General features: G+C 38.7%; 1 protein-coding gene across 1 annotated transcript in view; it reads left to right on the top strand.

The window, feature by feature from the left end:
• Positions 1-584: 584 nt before the first annotated feature.
• The window catches only part of LOC126183877 (polyribonucleotide nucleotidyltransferase 1, mitochondrial), a 131,961-nt gene continuing 109,729 nt past the window's right edge, over positions 585-22,816 (top strand). The window contains exons 1-2 of the mRNA XM_049926179.1: positions 585-802; positions 926-1,843. Of these exons, the coding sequence (XP_049782136.1) occupies positions 648-802; positions 926-1,843 (1,073 nt within the window). The 5' untranslated portion in view covers positions 585-647. The remainder of the gene's footprint in view (positions 803-925; positions 1,844-22,816) is intronic.

Here is a 22,816-nt window from a genome sequence, read left to right as displayed (position 1 = left end):
TTGAACTTGATGAATGCTGATCCATCTCCATCTGATCATTCTGAGGAGACTGATCTTGAGAGCACATTTCGATGGTACCCAATAGATGCTTATTTGTAATTAACACGGTTGAAGGTGGGTGCATCATGACAGTCTCGTTGTTGCGACTCGTATGCAAAGCGATAGCCGATCCTTGGCCGGTATCGATTGGGATTTCATCATTAGTTTCCATTTTAGCAATAGCCGCTGAGAGAAGTCTCCCTGCGACGATGCTTTGACACTTGTTACTAATTACTTGTAGTTAAAATATCCAGTAGATTACATTAAAAAAGTTGATAACAGTTATACAAAACACCTAATGGAATAGGTGCCGGCCGCCGCACGAAGCACAAACGACTGCTCAGCGCGGCTGCCGTAACTGCAAGCAACAATTTTCCGTTACCCGCTCGTCGAAAAGTTTTTCACTGCGGACAACACAGTTTAGAGTCGAACTGTTAATAGTTAATCACCCTTTCCTAATATTCTTGAGAGCGATAGGAAAAACAGCGTTGTTTATTTCGTTGCTAACCAAAGATCCTTCTAACCTCCTTGAGCTATCTTTGACGTAGTTAACATGTGTGTTTATTGTTTACAATTTCGTTGTCTGGGTGGTGGGCAGTGATCGAGTGATGGCTACATGTTGGTGGGGATATGTGAGAGGCGTGCGGAATTTGTATGAATTCGTTACCACAGAACAGAAGTACATATTATTACAAAATGTGAAATACTTTTCCGAGAAAGCTAATGCACGTATTCCAGAGATTGAAGCTCAGTTTTCAAATGGGTAAACTAAAACGAAAATACTATATGGCACTTGCAGAATAAGCCTACATATCGGTAACAAACCGCAACTGAAACTTTATTTATGCAGAAAATTATTTTTCATTTATTGTCCATATGTTTTCAGGCGCAAGATTGTTCTGTCAACAGGACAGTATGCGAGATTAACCGACGGATGTGCGCTATCTCAGTTGGGCGACACTTCAGTTTTGGTAACAGCAGTAAGCAAATCGAAAGCAACGTCTACGAATTTTGTACCTCTAACCGTCGATTACAGACAGAAGGCTGCAGCCGCTGGACGAATCCCCACAAATTTCATGCGGAGAGAATTGGGGCCAACTGAGAGGGAAATTTTGACTGGCCGCCTCATTGATAGATCTCTGAGACCTCTCTTTCCAGAAGGTTTTTCGTATGAAACTCAGATTGTGTGCAATCTTCTGGCTGTTGATGGTGTTAATGACCCAGACATAGCAAGCATTAATGGTGCCTCAGCAGCGCTCTGCCTTTCGGACATACCATGGAATGGGCCCGTTGGTGCCGTTAGAATTGGGTTGGTGGACAACGAGTTCATTGTTAATCCTACTCGCCGTGAACTGTCCATGAGCACATTAAACCTAGTAGTGACAGCTGCGAGGCACAATCTTGTAGTGATGATGGAGGCAGCAGCAGATAACATTTTGCAGCAAGATTTACTGAAAGCCATAAAAATGGGTGTTCGTGAATGCCAGGCTGTAATTCAAGGAATTTTGCAATTGCAGAAGCACTATGGAAAGGCAAAACGAGATTTTACCCCTCCAGGAGATCACCCAGATGATATTGTCGAAGCTGTAAGAAGTTGCAGTGAAATGCGATTGAGAGAAATATTTAGAGATTATACTCATGACAAGATATCACGTGATACTGCTGTAAGTGATGTACGGACTGATGTTGCTGAGAAAATGAGAACAACGTATGGTGAAACTGTTGACATGGTAGTAGTGAATGACTGCTTCAGTAGGATTTGCAAAGACATCTTCCGAACAATGGTCTTTGAGGAAAATGTAAGGTAATGAACTTACGTATGTTCTGACTCTAGCATTAGGCTGTTTAGTTTTTCTTTGCATTGAACACTAATAACTCCATATGTTATCTGTAACTATTCTGACTCTCCTACAATTAAAATTTTGCTGGTGTTGAATCATTAGTGGGGTAATAGGTACTGTATCAATTGTATCGGAATTTTCTGAATGCACTACACAAAGTTGATGATGATGAAATAATAATTGAAGAAACTTTGTGCTGTTATCATTCCTGATAGCTTTCCTTGTAGTATTTAATAACAGAAGGCGATTGGCGCTGAAAATTTATGGACTGCTAAACCTTTTCACCACAATTGGGATGTGTGTGTCCCTTATCAGAGAAACAGTGGGAATGTGCTGCTTGTTATCACTAAGTGCCCAGTGGGAAATTATTTTGTTGGGTCATTCCATGTCAAGTCACCCAGGCCTTGACACCAACCATGTCAGATTTTGATGAAACTTGGTACAATTACTTCTTTTATCATCCTGAAAGCACTTGCAAAATTTTTTTGTTCTATCTCTTATAGTTTTTTTTAATAAATTTTTAAAGTTTTTAGATTTGGCGTTGTTTCAAATCGTTGAAGTTCGCCGATGACATTGTAATTCTTTCAGGGACAGCAAAGGACTTGGAAGAGCAGTTGAACGGAATGGATGGTGTCTTGAAGGGAGGATATAAGATGAACATCAACAAAAACAAAACGCGAATAATGGAATGTAGTCGAATTAAGTCGGGTGATGTTGAGGGTATTAGATTAGGAAATGAGACACTTAAAGTAGTAAAGGAGTTTTGCTATTTGGGGAGCAAAATAACTGATGATGGTCGAAGTAGAGAGGATATAAAATGTAGACTGGCAATGGCAAGGAAAGCGTTTCTGAAGAAGAGAAATTTGTTAACATCGAGTATAGATTTAAATGTCAGGAAGAGAATAGAAGCTTTCGAAATGTGGTGCTACAGAAGAATGCTGAAGATTAGATGGGTAGATCACATAACTAATGAGGAAGTATTGAATAGGATTGGGGAGAAGAGAAGTTTGTGGCACAACTTGACCAGAAGAAGGGATCGGTTGGTAGGACATGTTCTGAGGCATCAAGGGATCACCAATTTAGTATTGGAGGGCAGCGTGGAGGGTAAAAATCGTAGGGGGAGACCAAGAGATGAATACACTAAGCAGATTCAGAAGGATGTAGGTTGCAGTAGGTACTGGGAGATGAAGAAGCTTGCACAGGATAGAGTAGCATGGAGAGCTGCATCAAACCAGTCTCAGGACTGAAGACGACAACAACAACAAATCGTAACTTAAACGTGTCCTCACAACTAAAAAAATTTGTATATTAAAGAATACTCAAGATATCAGTATGAAATTTTGGAATAAGTTTGTGTATTATATCTAAATGTTTTAAAAAAAATTACCATAAAGATTATTAAAATCTTCCAAATGAAAAAAAATTTACAAGTTTTTTTTTTTTTTTTTTAGCTAATTGATGTTTAGTTTTACAAAAACTGCAATATATAGAGTCTCAGACCTGATAGAAAGCTCAAATTTGTTTTAAAATACTCTTAATTGTATTGGCTATTAGATAAAAGAAAAATTATGTTGGCTTTTTAACCTGTTTAATAGTTATCTAATTTTTAAAATAATATTAATTATATTTTAAAAATAAAAAGTACCAAGTGATTTAGACACTGAAAATAAGTTTTTGTCTTCTTGGAGTAGCAATGTACGCTTGGATTTTGTTTTGTTACTCCTGTGTTTTGAAGTAAAAAATTATTACAGTGTTAAATAGTGCTTGGATAGTGTTTTATTAAGTTTATTCGAGCTTTCAGTAAGTAGTGTTACTTAGTTTACAGAGATTCTTTTTCAATATCCTATAAAAGTAACCAGAACAGTAATCAGACCAAAAGTGAAATCAGTATGTCAGATATTCAAACTTGTAGCGTAGGGTTATTTACAAAATCTGACTATTTCCAAACAACCTACACACCTTCAAAAAAGTTACAACCGGTATCTGAATTGAGTGAGGAAGAAAAAGATTTGATCCACTTATGATCTGGAATTAATCTGTGTGAATTTAAGAATATATGTTCACACCACAGCTACTACTTTTTAAATGTTTTTGAAAAGTATCAAACAACATGTGTAGACCCACTAAAAAAAAACACAAAAAGCCCATCAAAAAATCGTTGAGAAGTGTAGGCTTGGATCTTTCTAAACAATTACTGACAAAAAATATTAGCATAAAACCTGGACAAAAGCTTTGCTCAACATGCCGTAACTTTTGTGAAGGAAAATTAAGAGTTGAAGTCAGTGAAAGTGAAACAGATGATGAAGTCATGGTTGAATTAGAATCATTGGAATCCAGAAATGAATCCCTCGTACAAACAAACATTGCTCTTGATAATTTAGGTTTAACACCGATAAAGCTTCATGGCTTGTCAGAACAAAGTAAAGGGTCTTATTTTAAAAGGAAGGTTAGCAGTATTGAAAAGACTGCAAAAAAGGCGGTTTCAAAAGCATTAAAATATGATGCACCAAGTTCTGATGATGAGGAAGAAGATACAAGTGTGGTTGAGAAAGCAAAGGATTTTGATGTAATGATTTCTCTTATGAAAGAGAAGATTTCATCTGTTGGGAGGTCTTGAAAAATCCAGATTCTGACCTTGGCTACAGATTCTTGGAGTCGAAATAAAGTGATAAAAGAATTTAATGTAACTGAGTACATGGTGCGACAAGCTAGAAAGCTAAAATCTGAAAAGAGTATTTTGGAAACTCCTGGTCCAAAAAAAGGTAAAACTCTTTCTGAAGGTACAGTAAGACTTGTAACAAATTTTTAAGAAAAGGATGAAAGTTCCAGAGTGCTATCTGGAACAAAAGACAAAGTAAGTATTCAAAAAACTGTGTACATGCAAAAAAGACTCATTTTGTGTAACTTGAGAGAACTCTATTATTATTTCAAATGGGAGAATCCCGAGGTAGAGGTAGGATTTTCAAAATTTTGTTTCTTGAGACCTAAATGGTGTATCCTTGCTGGTGCTGCATATTCTAGCCGGTGCTGCAGGCACACACACTGTATGTGTATGCAGTATCCACCAGAATGTTAAACTATTACTGGATGCTGTGAAAACTGAAGAATCTTATAAAGACCTAATTAAGATGCTTGTGTGCAACACGGAAAACCAAAACTGCATGCTACATCATTGCGACAGCTGTCCTGCAAATACTGCACTAACTGAGTACTTAACTGAAAAACTAAGTGAAGATTATGATTTAGAAGAAGAAATTGTAATCAGTCAGTGGCTTAACACAGACAGGGCAGAAATGATCAAACAGTCTATCAGTGTTGAAGACTGCATTTCTTTGTTGGTTAGGTCATTGGAAAAGCTCACCCCGCACTCGTTTATAGCAAAATCCCAATCAGCAGCCTTTAAAAGATTGAAAGAAGACCCACCACCCAAAACAGCAATTATTGTGATGGATTTCAGTGAAAATTATTCCTTTGTTATACAAAATGAGATCCAAAGTTACCACTGGAATAGAGGTGGTTGTACTCTACACCCAGTTGGAGTTTTTCTAAGAAATCAGGAAAACAATGTTTTTGTTTCCAACCACTGTTTTATTAGTGATGACCAAGAACATGACACTGGTTTTGTTAACTTTGTACAAAAAGAAATTACAAAGTGGCTGTCATTACATCATACTGACATTGACTCAGTTCACTACTTTACAGATGGTTGTGCTGGGCAGTACAAAAATAGAAACAGTTTTAAAAATTTGACTGAACACTTGAGAGACTTTAATTTGAAGGCCCAACACACTTTCTTTTTTTTTTTTTTTTTTTGCGACAAGTCATGGGAAGTCAATTTGTGATGGCCTAGGAGGAACTATTAAAAGAATTTTAAGGAAAGCCAGTCTACAGCTTTCAGATGAAGAACAAATAATGACAGCAATCGATGTATACAAGTTTTGTGAACAAAATATTGAAAACATTCATTTTCACTTTATTGACAAAAAAGAAGCTGATTTGCTATGGTTAAAACTAGAAAAATGTTTTTCAGCGACCCAAACCATTCCTGGAACAAGACGTTTTCATAACTTCAAACCACTTCCAACAAACAACCTTGAAATTAGAAGGACTACAGATAGTGTAAAACCCCGCTTAGACTTTTCTTTCCATTCTTCTTCTGATTGGGTTCGTGTTGAACCATCCATAAATAGTTATGTGGCTGCAAATTATGATGGTAACTGGTACTTTGGGCTGGTAAAAACAATATTCAATGATGAAGAAGATGCAGAAATTCTATTTCTACATCCTTCAAGACCAGCTGCATCATTTTATTGGCCTGAAAGAGAAGATTCTTGCATAGTGCCTTTGGAGCGCATAGTCTGTGTAGTAGACGCACATCAATCAAGTGGCACTGGAAGAATGTATTACTTCAAAAAAGACTGTATCAAAAGAACTGAAAGCTCTTGGATGAAGTGGAAAAACAGTTTGAATCAGCATTAATGTTTATTAAAAAGACAAAATTACTCAAAAAATTCAATGTTTCAAGCAATCAGTTAGGTTATACATAAGTGTCGTAAGTACACTATCTTTGTATACATAATTCTAATGTAATCTACTATAATTAATAAACATGTTAAAAAGCCATCATTATTTTTGTTTTATCAAGTAGCCTATATGTCTAAGAGTAAATTAAAACAAATTTGAGCATTCTATCAGGTCTTAGACTCTAGATATTGCAATTCTTATAAAACAAAACATACGTTAAAAAAAACATTTTTTTCATAGAAAATATTAACATATTTTAATAGTATCATTTTTATCTTCAAATATATATAATAAACAAACTTGCTGCAAAAATTCATGACGTTATCTAAAAGAGTTTTTAAGATAAGCACGTGGAGGCACGGGAGTTCCTAACGTACCTGGACTCGAAAGTTTTGTTGGTAGAGACATTATCGCCTATTGTACCTACCATATGGCAGAACTTGCTAATAAAGACTTTGGTAAATCTGCTTATATGTCGCCTTCTGCATTATCTTTGTATACTCGTGCCCAAGTATGAAGTACATGTACGGTGGAGTGAAAGACAACTAGCTGCCTCTTATTCACAGGAGGTTGAGGGTGAGGGAAGAGGAGGGGTTGGGGGTCACATCTGCCCAATATGTTTTGAAATCTTATTTGAGAACACATTGTTTCAAGTGAAAAGAGTACATAAATGTCAACCTCACACACATATTGTCAATACTATTTTCAGTGTGCATATATGAATAAGCTAAGCTGAAGAATTATTATGATGAAATGAGGTTAATAATTTTCGATTAATAATTTAATCATGTCAAATACGTTGAAATACAACCCAACTCCTGGAAATGTATTTAACTGTAACACAGTCACCTTTAAATTCAAAGACAATAATGCACAACAGTGATGTCAATTAATTATTGTTCTGTGCTACTTCTTCATGACATACTCATTTATTTCATTAATTTACACCACATTTGTGAATCAGTGTAAAAGTGTGCAAAGCAAAGAGATCTCTTGCACCTTCTACACGTTAAAAACTGCACTCTTGGACCTAATGAACAAAGCTCTGCTGCTTGCATGTTCATCGATATTACGAAGGTGAGTCTCTTAGTCACACTACTGTTACAGGACTTGGTGCTTAGGTATTAGGCAGGTGCAATTGAGTGGAGCGAGTGACAACCGGTGTGCACAAAAGTTTGAACACTGTACATTCAATAGATCTTAACTATGTTTTATTGGAATTATGGCCCAAATTTTCATGTGGGATCAATTGCTGTAGTTCATGTACTACAAGTACACTTTTTTCTCTTAAAATAGGAGGTGAAGTTGATGATGTTCCTTGTTAGAGAAGTTGTAATCAGTCATTGCTACTATGCGACCACAGGCAATAAATATTGGCTGAAGCTCATGTACTAAAACTTCAGGTAATGCTTAAGCAGTTCCAGCAGAGGTCGCTACCAAGCTACAAAGGCAACTACCAAGCTACAAAGACAACATTTAACCACAAAGCTAGGTGCACATAGCTGCTCAATCTTATGCAAACAGTCTGCATCACAACAAAAGCTCAAAAACTGTCAAAATCCAATGAAATCTGGCGCAAAATTATCAAATAGAAAGAATGATAATTAATTGAAACCTTCCACTGCCAACAGGTATTGTTGATATACCTCGATGCGGACAGTTGAAAATGTGTGCCCCGACCGGGACTCGAACCTGGGATCTCCTGCTTACATGGCAGACGCTCTATCCATCTGAGCCACCAAGGACACAGATGAATAGCACGACTGTCGGCAGCTGAGAGTTTCAGTTAATTACCATTTATTCTAGAGACGCTGCTTGGTCATCAATGATACCTGATATTTCAAGAACAGTTACTATCTTCATATATAGTTAAAGGCTACCCGGCCACTGACCTATGTCTGTGCAAATGCGCACAGGTTGCCCGAACTCTTACGGGAATCATCACCTTAGTGGATGCGAGTAAAGAGTGGATGGGCAAATATCTATTAGGTACATTACGTATGTAGATTGTGGGCCGTTGGAAATGTGGGTTTCCTGGGGAGCATGCAAGGGACAAGTCCCTGCAGTTGCACTATTCATCTGTGTCCTTGGTGGCTCAGATGGATAGAGCATCTGCCATGTAAGCAGGAGATCCCAGGTTCGAGGCCTGGTCGGGGCACACATTTTCAACTGTCCCCATTTAGGTATATCGACAATACCTGTCGGCAGCTGAGGGTTTCAGTTAATTATCATTTATTCTAGAGAAGCTGCATGGTCATCAATGGTATCTGTTCTTTCGAGAACAGTTACTATCTTCATAAATAGAAAGAAACTACTATTAACTCTTCGAAGTGACTCTGAAATGGAATTGTATACATACTCGTGTCCAGCCCCACTTATACGTTAAGAATCAAAACTAATTGTGTCTACTTGCTGGGAAAAAGGCTAATGAGAGTAATGATGGCTGCCACAGAAACGTCATCTCATAACATGCAGCTGTCACTGTCAACAGTCTACCTGTGTCTCCACAGCATTTCTGTCGTTAGTGATGATCATAACTTCGCTTCTCCAAGCCTTCCACCACCGAGGGATGCTCCCATTGTTTAGTTTTTAACGTGTTTAACCTTTACTTTGTTCAGAAAATATTTAAATCCCTTATTCACAACTTAAGATAAGTCACTACACTTCTCCTCTGTGTCAGCATCAAATTTAATAAGTACTCATTACTTACTTTAGAAATGTAGTATTGGAAACTCCTCCCTAACTATCCACCAATGACATGCTTCTAGCTTGTTGCCAGGGCTGTTCGCTCCTCCCTGCCTTGGTTCATGATGCTGCAGTAACTAAAGTGTCCATTTTTGGCTCCTTGATGCCTTACTGCACAACAGTACTGAAATTAAAAAAAAATATTTTGACCATGAAACGTAACCATTAGAGCATGTTCAACTTGTCTCATTCTCACTGTCACCAAAGAAAAATGACAGTGTGAAATAGACACTTCCCCTCCCCCTCTGATTACTGGTTCCTATACTGCAATGAAATTTTGGATGGTTTAGCACATGACGAAGAATAAAGCTTTTAACAAAGGACATGCCCTTGTGCCTATGTATACAAGGGACTTCTTTCAGACCTCTCAACCCTGAGTTTATAGGCTACACTATCCACACAAATGATAATAAACATGGTTATAGAGCCAAAAGTGGAGCAGCAATATTTGTCTACAGTACTTGCCATTCTGTATCTGTTAACCTTACCAGTCATCTTTAGGCCGTAGCTTTTCAGGTTAAATCGCCATTTAGAATAACTCTGTGCTCTCTGTATCTCCCACCTCACAAATATGTAGATAATGAGGCCCTTGAGGACCGTGTACTCAAATTCCCTCAGACTTTTTACATGCCTGGAGATTTCATTGCACATCACATCCAGTGGAAACCTACATACACTCTTGCTCTAGGGGCTCCAGGGATAGAGTAGGTGAATGAATGGTTTCTCTTGTTGAATTACTTCTGCCTCCTCATTACAGGGAAAATGACATTTTAACATGCAAATGGATCATCCACAGCCATTAACTAGTCACTTTGCACTAGCCTATACTGTCTGTTGAGAAGAGGTGAATTATTTGCACTCTAGTGAGTGTTTTCTATTTGGATCCAGCTGCAGATACATCAGAAATGGCAACCAAGCCACCTAAATAAAGGTAAACAAAGACACCTGGACACTTTACAGCAACCTGGCTGGATTCCAACATTCCGGCATCCAGGACATGTTAGAACTTGTAACTGTTGTCATTCACAGGGCTGCTGATGTCTCTGTCCCAAAATCATTCGTTAAATCGGACATATGACCAGTCCTATGGTAGAGCAAGGAATGTCATTTAGTTTTAATATACTGTCATTTAGTTTTAATATAGCCTATCTGCTGCCAACCTTGCAAGCTTTTGCATTTCTCCACAAAAGCTCAGCACATTGTCAGAGATACCAAAAAGCAGTCTTGACCAGAATGTTTGCAATCAGCAAAGGTATGGAAGTCAATGAGAAGGATCAGTGGGAAAGGAACATGTGCTCTGCAGTGCCCTTACATGATAGTGGCGTGCTAATAAGTACACGAGAAACATTAATGTAAAATCACCTAAAAATATATTTAAATCAAGGACAAGTATTATGATGCAGTGCATCATAACATTAAAAGATAAATTGAGACTACATAATTCTTACACAAGACTAAGAGCTCATCGCATCCACTGTGTAATAACGTTGTATCACATAATCTCCACACGTGCAAGGTGACATCACAATTAACACATTATGTTACTTTAGAGACATAGCATCAGAAAACTATACCTAATTTTCACTCATTATATAAGGACATTGTATCTGGTGTGCTCATATTGTATTTCATAGACTCCACATTTGAAGCATGAACAACACAGGTTATAAAATGAATTACCCATGACACATAGCATCAGTGAACAATGAGGAAAATGCCTGTATCTATTTTAATAACAAGACACATATGAAATCTTTGTACGTTTAAAAATCAGTTTCCTGTTGGCCACACAGTAGCATATATCTAAATATATTTGAAAGTACCAGTACCAGTAATAATGTTTGTATTATCTATTATATTAGGCAACAGAGTACAAGTAACCAAAGTATAAAGTATAGAAAAATATGAAAGCATAAAATTGACATGAATGCCATAGTAATTTGTCCTTTAGTAAGAACATGCCACAAGCAGTTTGGAAGCTTGTGATGTGTACATTAGCATCCTTAGCAACAGTGTCCAGTGATAAATGTTTCGTAGATAACAACTCTTGTAAACTTTATGCAATTTATTCATATTTAATAAATAATATATCACTTAAGCAAACAGCAGGCCTACACAACCTTCAGCTAGCTATTATATGTTGATAACATAGGATCACAATTGACAGTGGGATGAAAATGATGATTATTATTATTTATTTATTCGTTTCACCCTCTAAGCACGGAACCATTAATTAGTACTGGTCTTCTTAGCATTCTCGTTCTTCTTTTCTTCCCAAAACTTCCTCATCCTTTCACTATGGACCTGTACTCTTTCTCGTGTCCACGCGTTTTTCAGTTTCAGATTCTTTTCCGTCGGGTTTTTGGTTGTGAACTTACGAAAGTTGATTTTATGTCTGTAAGCAGTCCTTGTGGCTTCTAGTGGGTCAATAATGAGTTCCGTGAGGTCATTTTGGGTTTCTGTTAGCCCGGGTGCCCTGGTTTGGCGAGTTCCTTTGATGATAAGGAATATTTTCTTGGTCATTCTAGAGGTGTCCATTCTGGCTAAATGTCCGAAGAATTTCAATCACCTTTTCCATGCAACTGACGTGAAACGTTCAGTCCTTCAGTACAGTTCTTCAGAGCTTTTACGCATCCAGATACCATCTTGAGTCCAGATATTTTCCTGAGTATTTGCCTTTCCATTTCCTCAATGTCGTTGATGGTTAATGATGATGATTCAGTTGCGTAGATCTTTTCTGGAAGAGTGAGTGTATGATAGTGGTGAAGTTTGGCTTGGGTGGATAGCGATTTCGTATTGTATGTGTTCCAGATCATTGTTTAAGCTTTACGTAATTTTTCTGCTCGTGTTTTGTGAACTGCTTTTTCATTGCCAGTGTTGCTGATCATTTCACCCAAGTACCTGAAGTACTTAACTTCTACATCTACATCCATACTCCGCAAGCCACCTGACGGTGTGTGGTGGAGGGTACCTTGAGTACCTTTATCGGTTCTCCCTTCTATTCCAGTCTTGTATTGTTCGTGGAAAGAAGGATTGTCGGTATGCCTCTGTGTGGGCTCTAATCTCTCTGATTTTATCCTCATGGTCTCTTCGCGAGATATACGTAGGAGGGAGCAATATACTGCTTGACTCTTCGGTGAAGGTATGTTCTCGAAACTTTGACAAAAGCCCGTACCGAGCTACTGAGCATCTCTCCTGTAGAGTCTTCCACTGGAGTTTATCTATCATCTCCGTAACGCTTTCGCGATTGCTAAATGATCCTGTAACGAAGCGCGCTGCTCTCTGTTGGATCTTCTCTATATCTTCTACCAATCCTATCTGGTACGGATCCCACACTGCTGAGCAGTATTCAAGCAGTGGGCGAACAAGCGTACTGTAACCTACTTCCTTTGTTTTCGGATTGCATTTCCTTAGGATTCTTCCAATGAATCTCAGTCTGGCATCTGCTTTACCGACGATCAACATTATATGATCATTCCATTTTAAATCGCTCCTAATGCGTACTCCCAGATAATTTATGGTATTAACTGCTTCCAGTTGCTGACCTGCTATTTTGTAGCTAAATGATAAAGGATCTATCTTTCTGTGTATTCGCAGCACATTACACTTGTCTACATTGAGATTCAATTGCCATTCCTTGCACCATGCGTCAATTCGCTGCAGATCCTCCTGCATTTCAGTACAATTTTCCATTGTTACAACCTCTCGATACACCACAGCATCATCTGCAAAAAGCCTCAGTGAACTTCCGATGTCATCCACCAGGTCATTTATGTATATTGTGAATAGCAACGGTCCTATGACACTCCCCTGCGGCACACCTGAAATCACTCTTACTTCGGAAGACTTCTCTCCATTGAGAATGACGTGCTGCGTCCTGTTATCTAGGAACTCCTCAATCCAATCACACAATTGGTCTGATAGTCCATATGCTCTTACTTTGTTCATTAAACGACTGTGGGGAACTGTATCGAACGCCTTGCGGAAGTCAAGAAACACGGCATCTACCTGGGAACCCGTGTCTATGGCCCTCTGAGTCTCGTGGACGAATAGCGCGAGCTGGGTTTCACATGACCGTCTTTTTCGAAACCCATGCTGATTCCTACAGAGTAGATTTCTAGTCTCCAGAAAAGTCATTATACTCGAACACAATACGTGTTCCAAAATTCTACAACTGATCGACGTTAGAGATATAGGTCTATAGTTCTGCACATCTGTTCGACGTCCCTTCTTGAAAACGGGGATGACCTGTGCCCTTTTCCAATCCTTTGGAACGCTACGCTCTTCTAGAGTGATGTCATCATATTTTGTTGCAAGTGGTTTCAGATTTGAACGTTTGTAGAGTCCATGAATTGTGTTTCCTCATAAAAAATTTGGAGTCTGGTTTTTATGGCAACCTCATGAAGTTTCTTGATGGCACGTTTGGCTTCCTTGGGAGTCTGCATAATTATTGCTAGGTCATCACCAAAAGCAAGACATTTTATTTATTTATTTATTTATTTGTGCATTTATTTTACCTGGCAAGATTAGGGCCTTCAGGCCCTCTCTTACACCTAACCAGGCATACTCAGATTCAACAAATTTCAGTTTCTACAGAACATTAAGGACATACAACATGTTATACAGTATTAATGTTACAGAAAAAAATTAGAGATTATAAAAGTAGTACAATGATAATTATAACAGTCAAAAAATAATTATAATAATCAAGAATAATAATAATAATAGTAATGACTATGTATAGGGAAGAAAACATATTTTTTCTTTTGTGAATGTCAGTCCTATTGCTAGTTGGGAATTTTCTCGTTATATTCTTGCAGCTTGTGAGTTATTCTCATCAAGCAGAGACATAAGACGATAGAATGGGGTGAAAGAGATATAGAAGAGGTAGATAGGTTAGAGGAAGAGAAATAGAATGGTAAAATTTGAAGCTATGATGGAGAGGAGAAAGGAAAAGATGAGAGGGGCACGACAATGGTGGCTATACCCTCCCTAATATGTAAGTCTTGAGTTCTCTCTTGAATGTTAAGTGGTTCTGGATAAGACGCGGATCACAGGGGAGCGCGTTCCATAGTCGTATGGCTGAGATGGAGAATGACACAGAGAAAGATTTTGTGTTATGTAAAGGTACAGCCAAGATGCTAGACGTATCCGATCTGGTATTGCGGTTGTGGAATGATGATAGGTGTTTAATGTGAGAAGATAAGTATTGGGGGCGCCAGTGGCTAAGAAATCGATGAAGTAAGCACATCGTGTGGAGATCGCGTGCCTTATGTGGGCGTATCCAACCTAGCTGGGAGTATGAAGGACTGATATGATCATACAACCATATATTGCATACGTATCTAACGCAAGCATTCATCACTAGCTCGAGGCATCTCGAATTTTCACTATTTGTGCCGTGTCGAACTACATCACAGTAGTAAAGATTAGGCAAGACTAGTGTTTGGACTAATTTTTGTTTAACATGGGTTGGAAGTATTTTTCTAAATTTTTGAATTGCATGTAGGGAGGAGAGCGATTTCCGGCAAGCTGTGACTGTTTGTTCTTCCCAGTTTAGGTGATCATCCAAGATTATTCCAAGGTCTTTTACTGTTTTTTGGTATGGTAGTTGGGTACCATTGAGGAGTATTTGAGGGACTGTTTCGCGAAAGTACCGACTGATTAACTTTGGATGAGATATAAGTATGACCTGGGATTTCTTGGGGTTTAGTTTCAGACCTAGGTTCTGTGCCCATCGAGAAATAGAGCAAAGATCTGCGTTCATACTCGCTACTGCGTCAGCAATGTTCTTGGGGCTTGCACTTATGTACAGTTGGATGTTGTCGGCATATAGATGGTAGTTGCAGGAGTGAATCACTGAAGAAATATCATTAATGTACAGTGAGAAGAGTAATGGACCAAGGACGGAGCCTTGGGGAACTCCAGAGCGCACGTTTTTCCATGATGACTTTTCCGACCCACAAATGACTTGTTGACTTCTGTTTTTGAGGTAGCTGTCGAACCAGTGTATAGCGCTGTTTGAGAAATTCAGCTGTTTCATTTTAATTAGTAATATATCAAAGTCAACTGTATCAAAAGCCTTGCTAAAGTCAAGCAGTGTTAGGATGGTAGCTTCACGTCTGTCCATAGCATGTTTAATGTCATCAGTTACTTTGATTAATGCAGTTGCTGTACTATGGTGCTTTCGAAAGCCTGACTGATATTTGTTGTGGATGTTATGAGTTTTGAGGTAATCCGTCAGCTGTTCATGGACGATGTATTCTAGGGCTTTAGATATTGTAGGTAGTATGCTGATCGGCCTGTAGTCACCTGGCGACTTAGGGTTGTCAGTCTTGGGTATAGGTTGAATTAAACTTTGCTTCCACTCAGTAGGATATGTACTACTGACAAGAGACAGGTTGAAGATGTCTGTGATAACTGGAGTAATAGTGTCTACGACGTTCTTAATCATGCCAATGCTCACTCCATCATTTCCTACTGCCTCGGAAGAGATTCTCATAATTGCCTTGTGTACTGTGCCGGTAGTTACATGTTTTAGGAAAAACTTGTCTCTCGAGAGATTGATATCTTGGGGCTGGTAATTTGTCGCTGCGTGGCAGTTTATAGCTGTTGAGAAGAAATCATTGAATTCTTCTGCAGACGCTTGATAAACAGCGTCAGATCTTCGCTTCCCTATACCGAAACTGCGCAGCTTTTTCCACAGTGCAGCAGGTTTTGTTATACCACATACGACAGAGCGGGCATGTCTGATTTTGGCATTCCTCACGCTTTGCTTGGTTCTATTTCGGAGTTTCCTATAAGCTTCATACGCCTCGGGAGTTGGGTTACGCTTGAAGGCCCTATGTGCAGCATCACGTTTATTCATTACCTGGCGTAATGCAGTGGTGAGCCACGGAGCGGGAGCTCTCTTTACCTTGACAGTGCGTTGAGGAGCATGTTTGTCATACATTTTATATAGTTCCCCTTCAGGAAACTTTCATTTATTCCAGGAAAACTGGGATGCCTTGTTGTGCTATCTGTCAGATGGGGGAAAACAAATTATTATTTGTGGGGTCTTCAGTGTTGATTTACTGAAAGAGTGTAATAGGAAGAATGACCTGGAAGTCTTGCTCGGTTCTTTGAATTTGACATCTGTCATTAATTTTCCTTCTCGGGTAGTAAAGGACAGCAGCAAATTGAGAGATAACACTTTTATAGACCAAGATAAGTTTAAAACATAAATTCTTGCCCTGTGGAGAATGGCCTTTCTGATCATGGTGGTCAGATAGTTACAGTATATGACATAGCTCCATTCAGTAACTCAAAACTACCTTCCAAAGTTGTGCATTCAATTAAAGACTCGACAATTAAAAATTTCTGGGAAAATCTTCAGCAGTTAGACTGGGATGAGATGTACAAGGAACCTGATGCTAACTTAAAATATAACTTATTTCATGATACACTTGTAAGAGAATTTGAAACCAAACTATAACTTATTTCATGATACACTTGTAAGAGAATTTGAAAACTGTTTCCCCAAGAAAGTAGTTAAATCTAATTATAAGAAACCATGGAAAAAAAAACAACCTTGGCTTACTAAAGAAATAAAAATATCTTGTAACCACAAAAGGAACTGTATCTAACAACAAGAAAGAGTAATGACCCAGAAACAGCCAAGTATTATAAAAACTACTGTGCTACATTAAGTAAGGTTATTAAAAAGTCCAGAAGCATGTGCATCATGTCTGAGATTAATACCTCTGATAACAAAATCAAAACAATTTGGAATATTATTACAAGGAAGGCAGGGCAACCAAGAGTACAGGATGACGGCATTACCATCAAAGTGAATGGAAACTTGACAAATAACAAGCTGGAAGTCGAAAACGTTTTGAATAATCATTTTTTAAATGTTGCAGAGAAAATAGGATCTAAATGTTCATTAGAAGCAGCTCTCTGAAGCAGGGTATTTTCCCCTATAGACTGTCGTAAGCCATTGTTAAACCACTGCATAAAAAAGGGGATACGTCTGATGTCAAGAACTACCACCCAATCTCTCTTCTGACTGCCTTATCCAAAATTCTTGAAAGAGTAATGTATTGTACAGTATCTTCACACCTATGTAAAAATAAAGTTTTAACAAAATGACAGTTTGGTTTCCAGAAAAGTTTTTCAGTGGAAAATGCTATACAGGGTGTTAAAAAAATGGTATGGCCAAACTTTCAGGAAACATTCCTCACACACAAATAAAGAAAAGATGTTATGTGGACAAGTGTCCAGAAACACTTAATTTCCATGTTAGAGCTCATTTTAGTTTCTTCCACCTACGCTCAATGGAGCGCGTTATCAGGATTTCATATGGGATGCTCTACAAGTGCTACTAGAACGTGTGCCTTTAAAAGTACGACACAACATGTGGTTCATGCACAATGGAGCTCCTGCACATTTCAGTCGAAGTGTTCGTACGCTTCTCAACAACAGATTCGGTGACCGATGGATTGGTAGAGGCGGGCCAATTCCATGGCCTCCACACTCTCCTGACCTCAACCCTCTTGACTTTCATTTATGGAGGCATTTGAAAGCTCTTGTCTATGCAACCCCGGTACCAAATGTAGAGACTTTTCGTGCTCGTATTGTGGACGGCTGTGGTACAATACACCATTCTCCAGGGCTGCATCAGCACATCAGGGATTCCATGCGACGGAGGGTGGATGCATGTATCCTCGCTAACGTAGGACATTTTGAACATTTCCTGTAACAAAGTGTTTGAAGTCATGCTGGTACGTTCTGTTGCTGTGTGTTTCCATTCCATGATTAATGTGATTTGAAGAGAAGTAATAAAATGAGCTCTAACATGGAAAGTAAGCGTTTCCGGACACATGTCCACATAACATATTTTCTTTCTTTGTGTGTGAGAAGTGTTTCCTGAAAGTTTGGCCATACCTTTTTGTAACACCCTGTATATACTTTCACTAATGAAATATTAAATGCTCTGAGTAACCGGAAGTCACCCGTTGGGATTTTGTTTTTTCTCTCAAAGGCTTTTGATTGTGTAAATCATGGAATACTTCTAGATAAGCTCAAGTACTGTGGTATGAATGGGACAGTGCTCAAATGGTTTAAATCATACCTAACTGGAAGAGTGCAGAAAGTTGAAATAGGCAGTTCACATAATATGCAAAAAACTGGTGATTTCTCAAACTGGGGAACAATCAAGAATGGGGTGCCGGAAGGTTCAGTCTTGGGTACTCTGCTGCTCTTAATATATATTAATGAATAGCCATTCTATATTCACGAAGATGCAAAGCTGGTACTTTTTGCCGATGATACAAGTATAGCTATCACACCCAACAGACAAGAAGTAACTAATGAAATTGTAAATGATGTTTTCCAGAAAATCACTAAGTGGTTCTCTGCAAATGGGCTCTCATTAGACTTTGACAAAACACAGTATATACAGTTCCACACAGTAAATGGAATGACACCATTAATAAATATAGACTTCAATCAGAAATCGGTAGCTAAGGTAGAATATTCAAAATTTCTAGGTGTATGCATTGGTGAGAGGTTGAACTGGAAAGAGCACACTGAAGATCTGCTGAAACGTTTGAGTTCAGTTACTTATGCTATTAGGGTCATTGCAAATTTTGGCGATATGCATCCCAGTAAATTACCTTACCACACCTATTTTCCTTCTTTGCTTTCGTATGGCTTCATATTCTGGGGTAACTCATCATTGAATAAAAGAGTGTTCATCGCACAAAAGCGTTTAATCAGAATAATTTCTGGAGCTCATCCAGGATCATCCTGCAGACACTTATTTAAAGAGCTAGGGATCTTCCCTGTAGCCTCACAATATATATATTCACTTATGAAATTTGTTATTAACAGTCTGAACGGATTCAAAAGTAATAGCAGTGTACTTGGCTACAACATTAGGAGAAAGTATGATATTCACTAGTCAAGGTTAAATCTAACTTTGGCTCAGGAGGGGGTAAATTATGCTGCCACAGAAGTCTTTGGTCACTTACCTAATAGCATCAGAAGTCTGACAGATAGCAATATAACATTTAAAAGGAAATTAAAAGAATTTCTGAATGGCAACTCCTTCAATAGTAGGTAGTGGGTAATTTCCCCACCCCCCAAGGAAAAAAAAAAAAATGAAGTGTCATGTAATATTTTGTGCAATGTAATATCTTGTATAGACGCTTGTTATTAACCTGACACGTTCCGCACCATTACGAAGTGTCGTATTCATGATCTGTGGAACAAGTACTAATCTAATCTAATGTAATGTTGATTCGTTTGTCCTTTGTTCCCATATTTATCCCAGGTGTTTCTTTCTCCCGTGTCTTGATAATCTTGTCCAGTACCAGGTTAAAGAGGAGTCCGGACAACCCATCACCCTGTCTCACTCCTGTCCTAATTTGGAAAGGTTCAGGAACTTCTTCCATTAATTTTACTTTTGAGGTTGTGTCTGTTAAAGTCTGCTCAATTAATGAAGTAGTTTTGTTAACTACACCATATTCACGAAGTGTATTAAACAGACCGGTGTGATGAATCGAGTCATATGCTTTCTTGAAATCTACGGAGCTGACTATTGTGCGGTTCGACTGCCAGTGTTGCAGTATCTTCTTCAGGTTCCAGATCTGTTCTGTGCAGGATTGATGTGGGCGGAAGCTTGCTTGATGTTCATCAATCATACGTTCTGTCTGTTGTTCTAATCTCGTGAGAAGAGCATGTGAGAGCACTTTGTAAGCGACTGGTAGGAGTGAAATGCCTCGATAGTTGTTTGGATTGGTCTTTTTGCCCTTTTTATGTGGAAGGTGAATAGAAGCAGTTTTCCAATCTACGGGTATGACTCCACTTTCCCATTTTTTTTGTTATATATAAAGAATATGTAAAGGACAGTATGGTTTCAAAACAATGTACATGCTCATAATGACAAGCCTCATGTGGCTTTTGTACAATTTGATTAGATGATACATTGACTGGCAGTCAATATAGGAAAGACATATACATCAGAACCTAGTGAAAAATTATGGAAAATAAGAACACAGTCGCATACATAGGCGGTAACATCCTTATATTTGCATGTGATGGAAAACACTGTACATTAACCCACATATCTATAGGAAGTAGCTCAATATGTTCATTAACTGTAGACATGCAAATTGAATAAGTGTAATAAGGTTGAGACTAACAACAATATAGCAGAAAACATCAATGTCATATTAGCTGGCAATTTTGTTGCAAACTGCTGGTATATGTAATTTACCCAGATGTTTATATGGCATGTGGGCTGAGCTCTATGTGTACATAGAAATGCTAGGCTGTATAAAGATAATCATATGGGGTGAGTCAAATGAAAACCTTAAATTTTTTTTAAAAAATATTATTTATTGTGCAGAAGTGATACAAAGCTGTATCACTTTTCAACATAATCTCCCCCATGCTCAATGCAAGTCCACCAGCGCTTACAAAGTGCATATATACCTTTAGAAAAAAATTCTTTTGGTAGTCCGCGCAACCACTCATGCACCTCGTGGCACACCTCTTCATCAGAACGGAACTTCTTTCCTCCCACTGCGTCTTTGAGTGGTCCAAACATATGAAAATCACTTGGGGCTAGGTCTGGTGAGTATGGTGGATGAGGAAGACACTCAAAATGCAGGTCTGTGATTGTTGTAACTGTTGTGTGTGGGGCCATGCGTTGTCGCATTGTCATGTTGCAAAAGGACACTTGCTGACAACCATCCACGTCGCTTTGATTTGATCGTAGGCCGCAGGTGATTTTTTAGGAGATCTGTGTATGATGCACTGGTGACAGTGGTCCCTCTAGGCATGTAATGCTCCAAAATGACGCCTTTTTCATCCCAAAGGAGGGTCAGCATAACTTTCCCTGCTGATGGTTCTGTTCAAAACTTCTTTGGTTTTGGTGATGAGGAATGGTACCATTCCTTGCTTGCTCTCTTTGTTTCCGGTTGGTGGAAGTGAAGCCAGTTTTCTTCCCCAGTAACAATTCTTGCAAGGAAGCCATCGCCTTCTCATTCAAAGTGCTGAAGAAGTTCTTCACAAGCATCAGCACGTCGTTCTCTCATTTCAGGAGTCAGCTGCCGTGGCGCCCATCTTGCAGACACTTTGTGAAACTGGAACACATCACGTACAATGTGGTGTGCTGACCCATGACTAAACTGTAAACGTGCTGCAATGTCATTCACTGTCATTCAGTGGTTTTCCTTCACTATGGCTTCAACTGTTGCACTGTTCTGTGGAGTCACATCTCGTTGTGCCTGACCTGGACGAGGAGCATCTTCCACTGAAGTCACACCTTTTGTGAACTTCCTACTCCATTTGTAGACTCGCTGCTGTGACAAACATGCATCACTGTACTGAACCTTCATTCATCGATGAATTTCATTAGGTTTCACACCTTCTCTATGCAAAAACCGAATAACAGAATGCTGTTCTTCTCTGGTGCAAATCGCAAGTGGTGCAGCTGTCTTTATACTGATACTGCGACAGTATGTGTGTATCTGCACTATGCTGCCACCTACAGGCCATTATGCACGCTGTTTGTAGCACGCTTACCAACTTGCAGGATAACGGTGTGAAACTTTGGTTTGTTATTACAAATTTAAGGTTTTCATATCATCCACGCTCGAGTTAAAACAAAAAACTCAAATGCCCGAAGTATTATTTGATTGTGCAATGTCACACTTGCATTCCTTGTAAGAAGTAACTTGATCTCTGTGGGAATAGTGAGTGTAACAGTAACAGTGCAACAGTACATCTGTTGTAACGTAAAATGAGACAATCAAGTATCCTGATTTGTATGTGAAATATATATTATTTAGGTGAAAGGAAGTGTATAAGTGATTCAGTATTAGGCACAAATAACAATCATGTATGTAAAAAGTGACATACTTGTGCATGCGTATTACAGGAAACAACATATATTGGGCAATATGTTTGTCAGAAGTAGATCAATTATCTAAATTGTAGACAAAATTATATACTCTCTTTTTTTAGAAAAAAAGCACCACAAAGGAATTATCTGAATGGGATGGAACTTAGTAGATGTGGTGTAAACAAACAAACAAATGATTATGATTTCAAAAACATTGGATGATTGTTTCAAGAGAAATAACTTCACAATTGAGGAAATCAATAGCACACTGGTTCACATCTGGCTCTTATGCAAGTAGTTGTTCAGCTTGGCACTGATTGATAAGTTTTTGGATGACCTCATGAGGGATATCGTGCCAAATTCTATCCAATCAGCATGTTAGATCATCAAAATCCTGAGACTTGGAGGGCCTGCCAATAATGCTCCAAACATTCTCAATTGGGCAGAGATCCGGCTACATTGTTGGACGAGACAGGGTTTGGCAAACATGAAGATAGGCAGTAGGCACTTTTGCTGTGTGCATGCAGACATTATCTTGCTGAAATGTAAGCCCAGGATAGTTTGCCATGAAGGGCACAAAATAGGGCTATAATATTCTCGACATGCTGCTGTGTTGTAAGGGTGCTGCAGGCGACAACCAAGTGCGTCCTGCTATAAAAGGAAATGGCACCCCAGACCGCCACTCCTGGATGTTGGGTTGTAAGGCAGTGACAGTCAGTTTGGCATCCATCCCCTGTCCACGGTATCTCCAGTCTCCAGCATGGACTCGCAGTGA

Source organism: Schistocerca cancellata, chromosome 1 (assembly GCF_023864275.1).
Source record: "Schistocerca cancellata isolate TAMUIC-IGC-003103 chromosome 1, iqSchCanc2.1, whole genome shotgun sequence".
In the NCBI taxonomy this organism is placed as follows: domain Eukaryota; kingdom Metazoa; phylum Arthropoda; class Insecta; order Orthoptera; family Acrididae; genus Schistocerca; species Schistocerca cancellata.
Note: the sequence above shows the minus strand (reverse complement) of the source record. Positions and strands in the feature narration are given on the sequence as shown.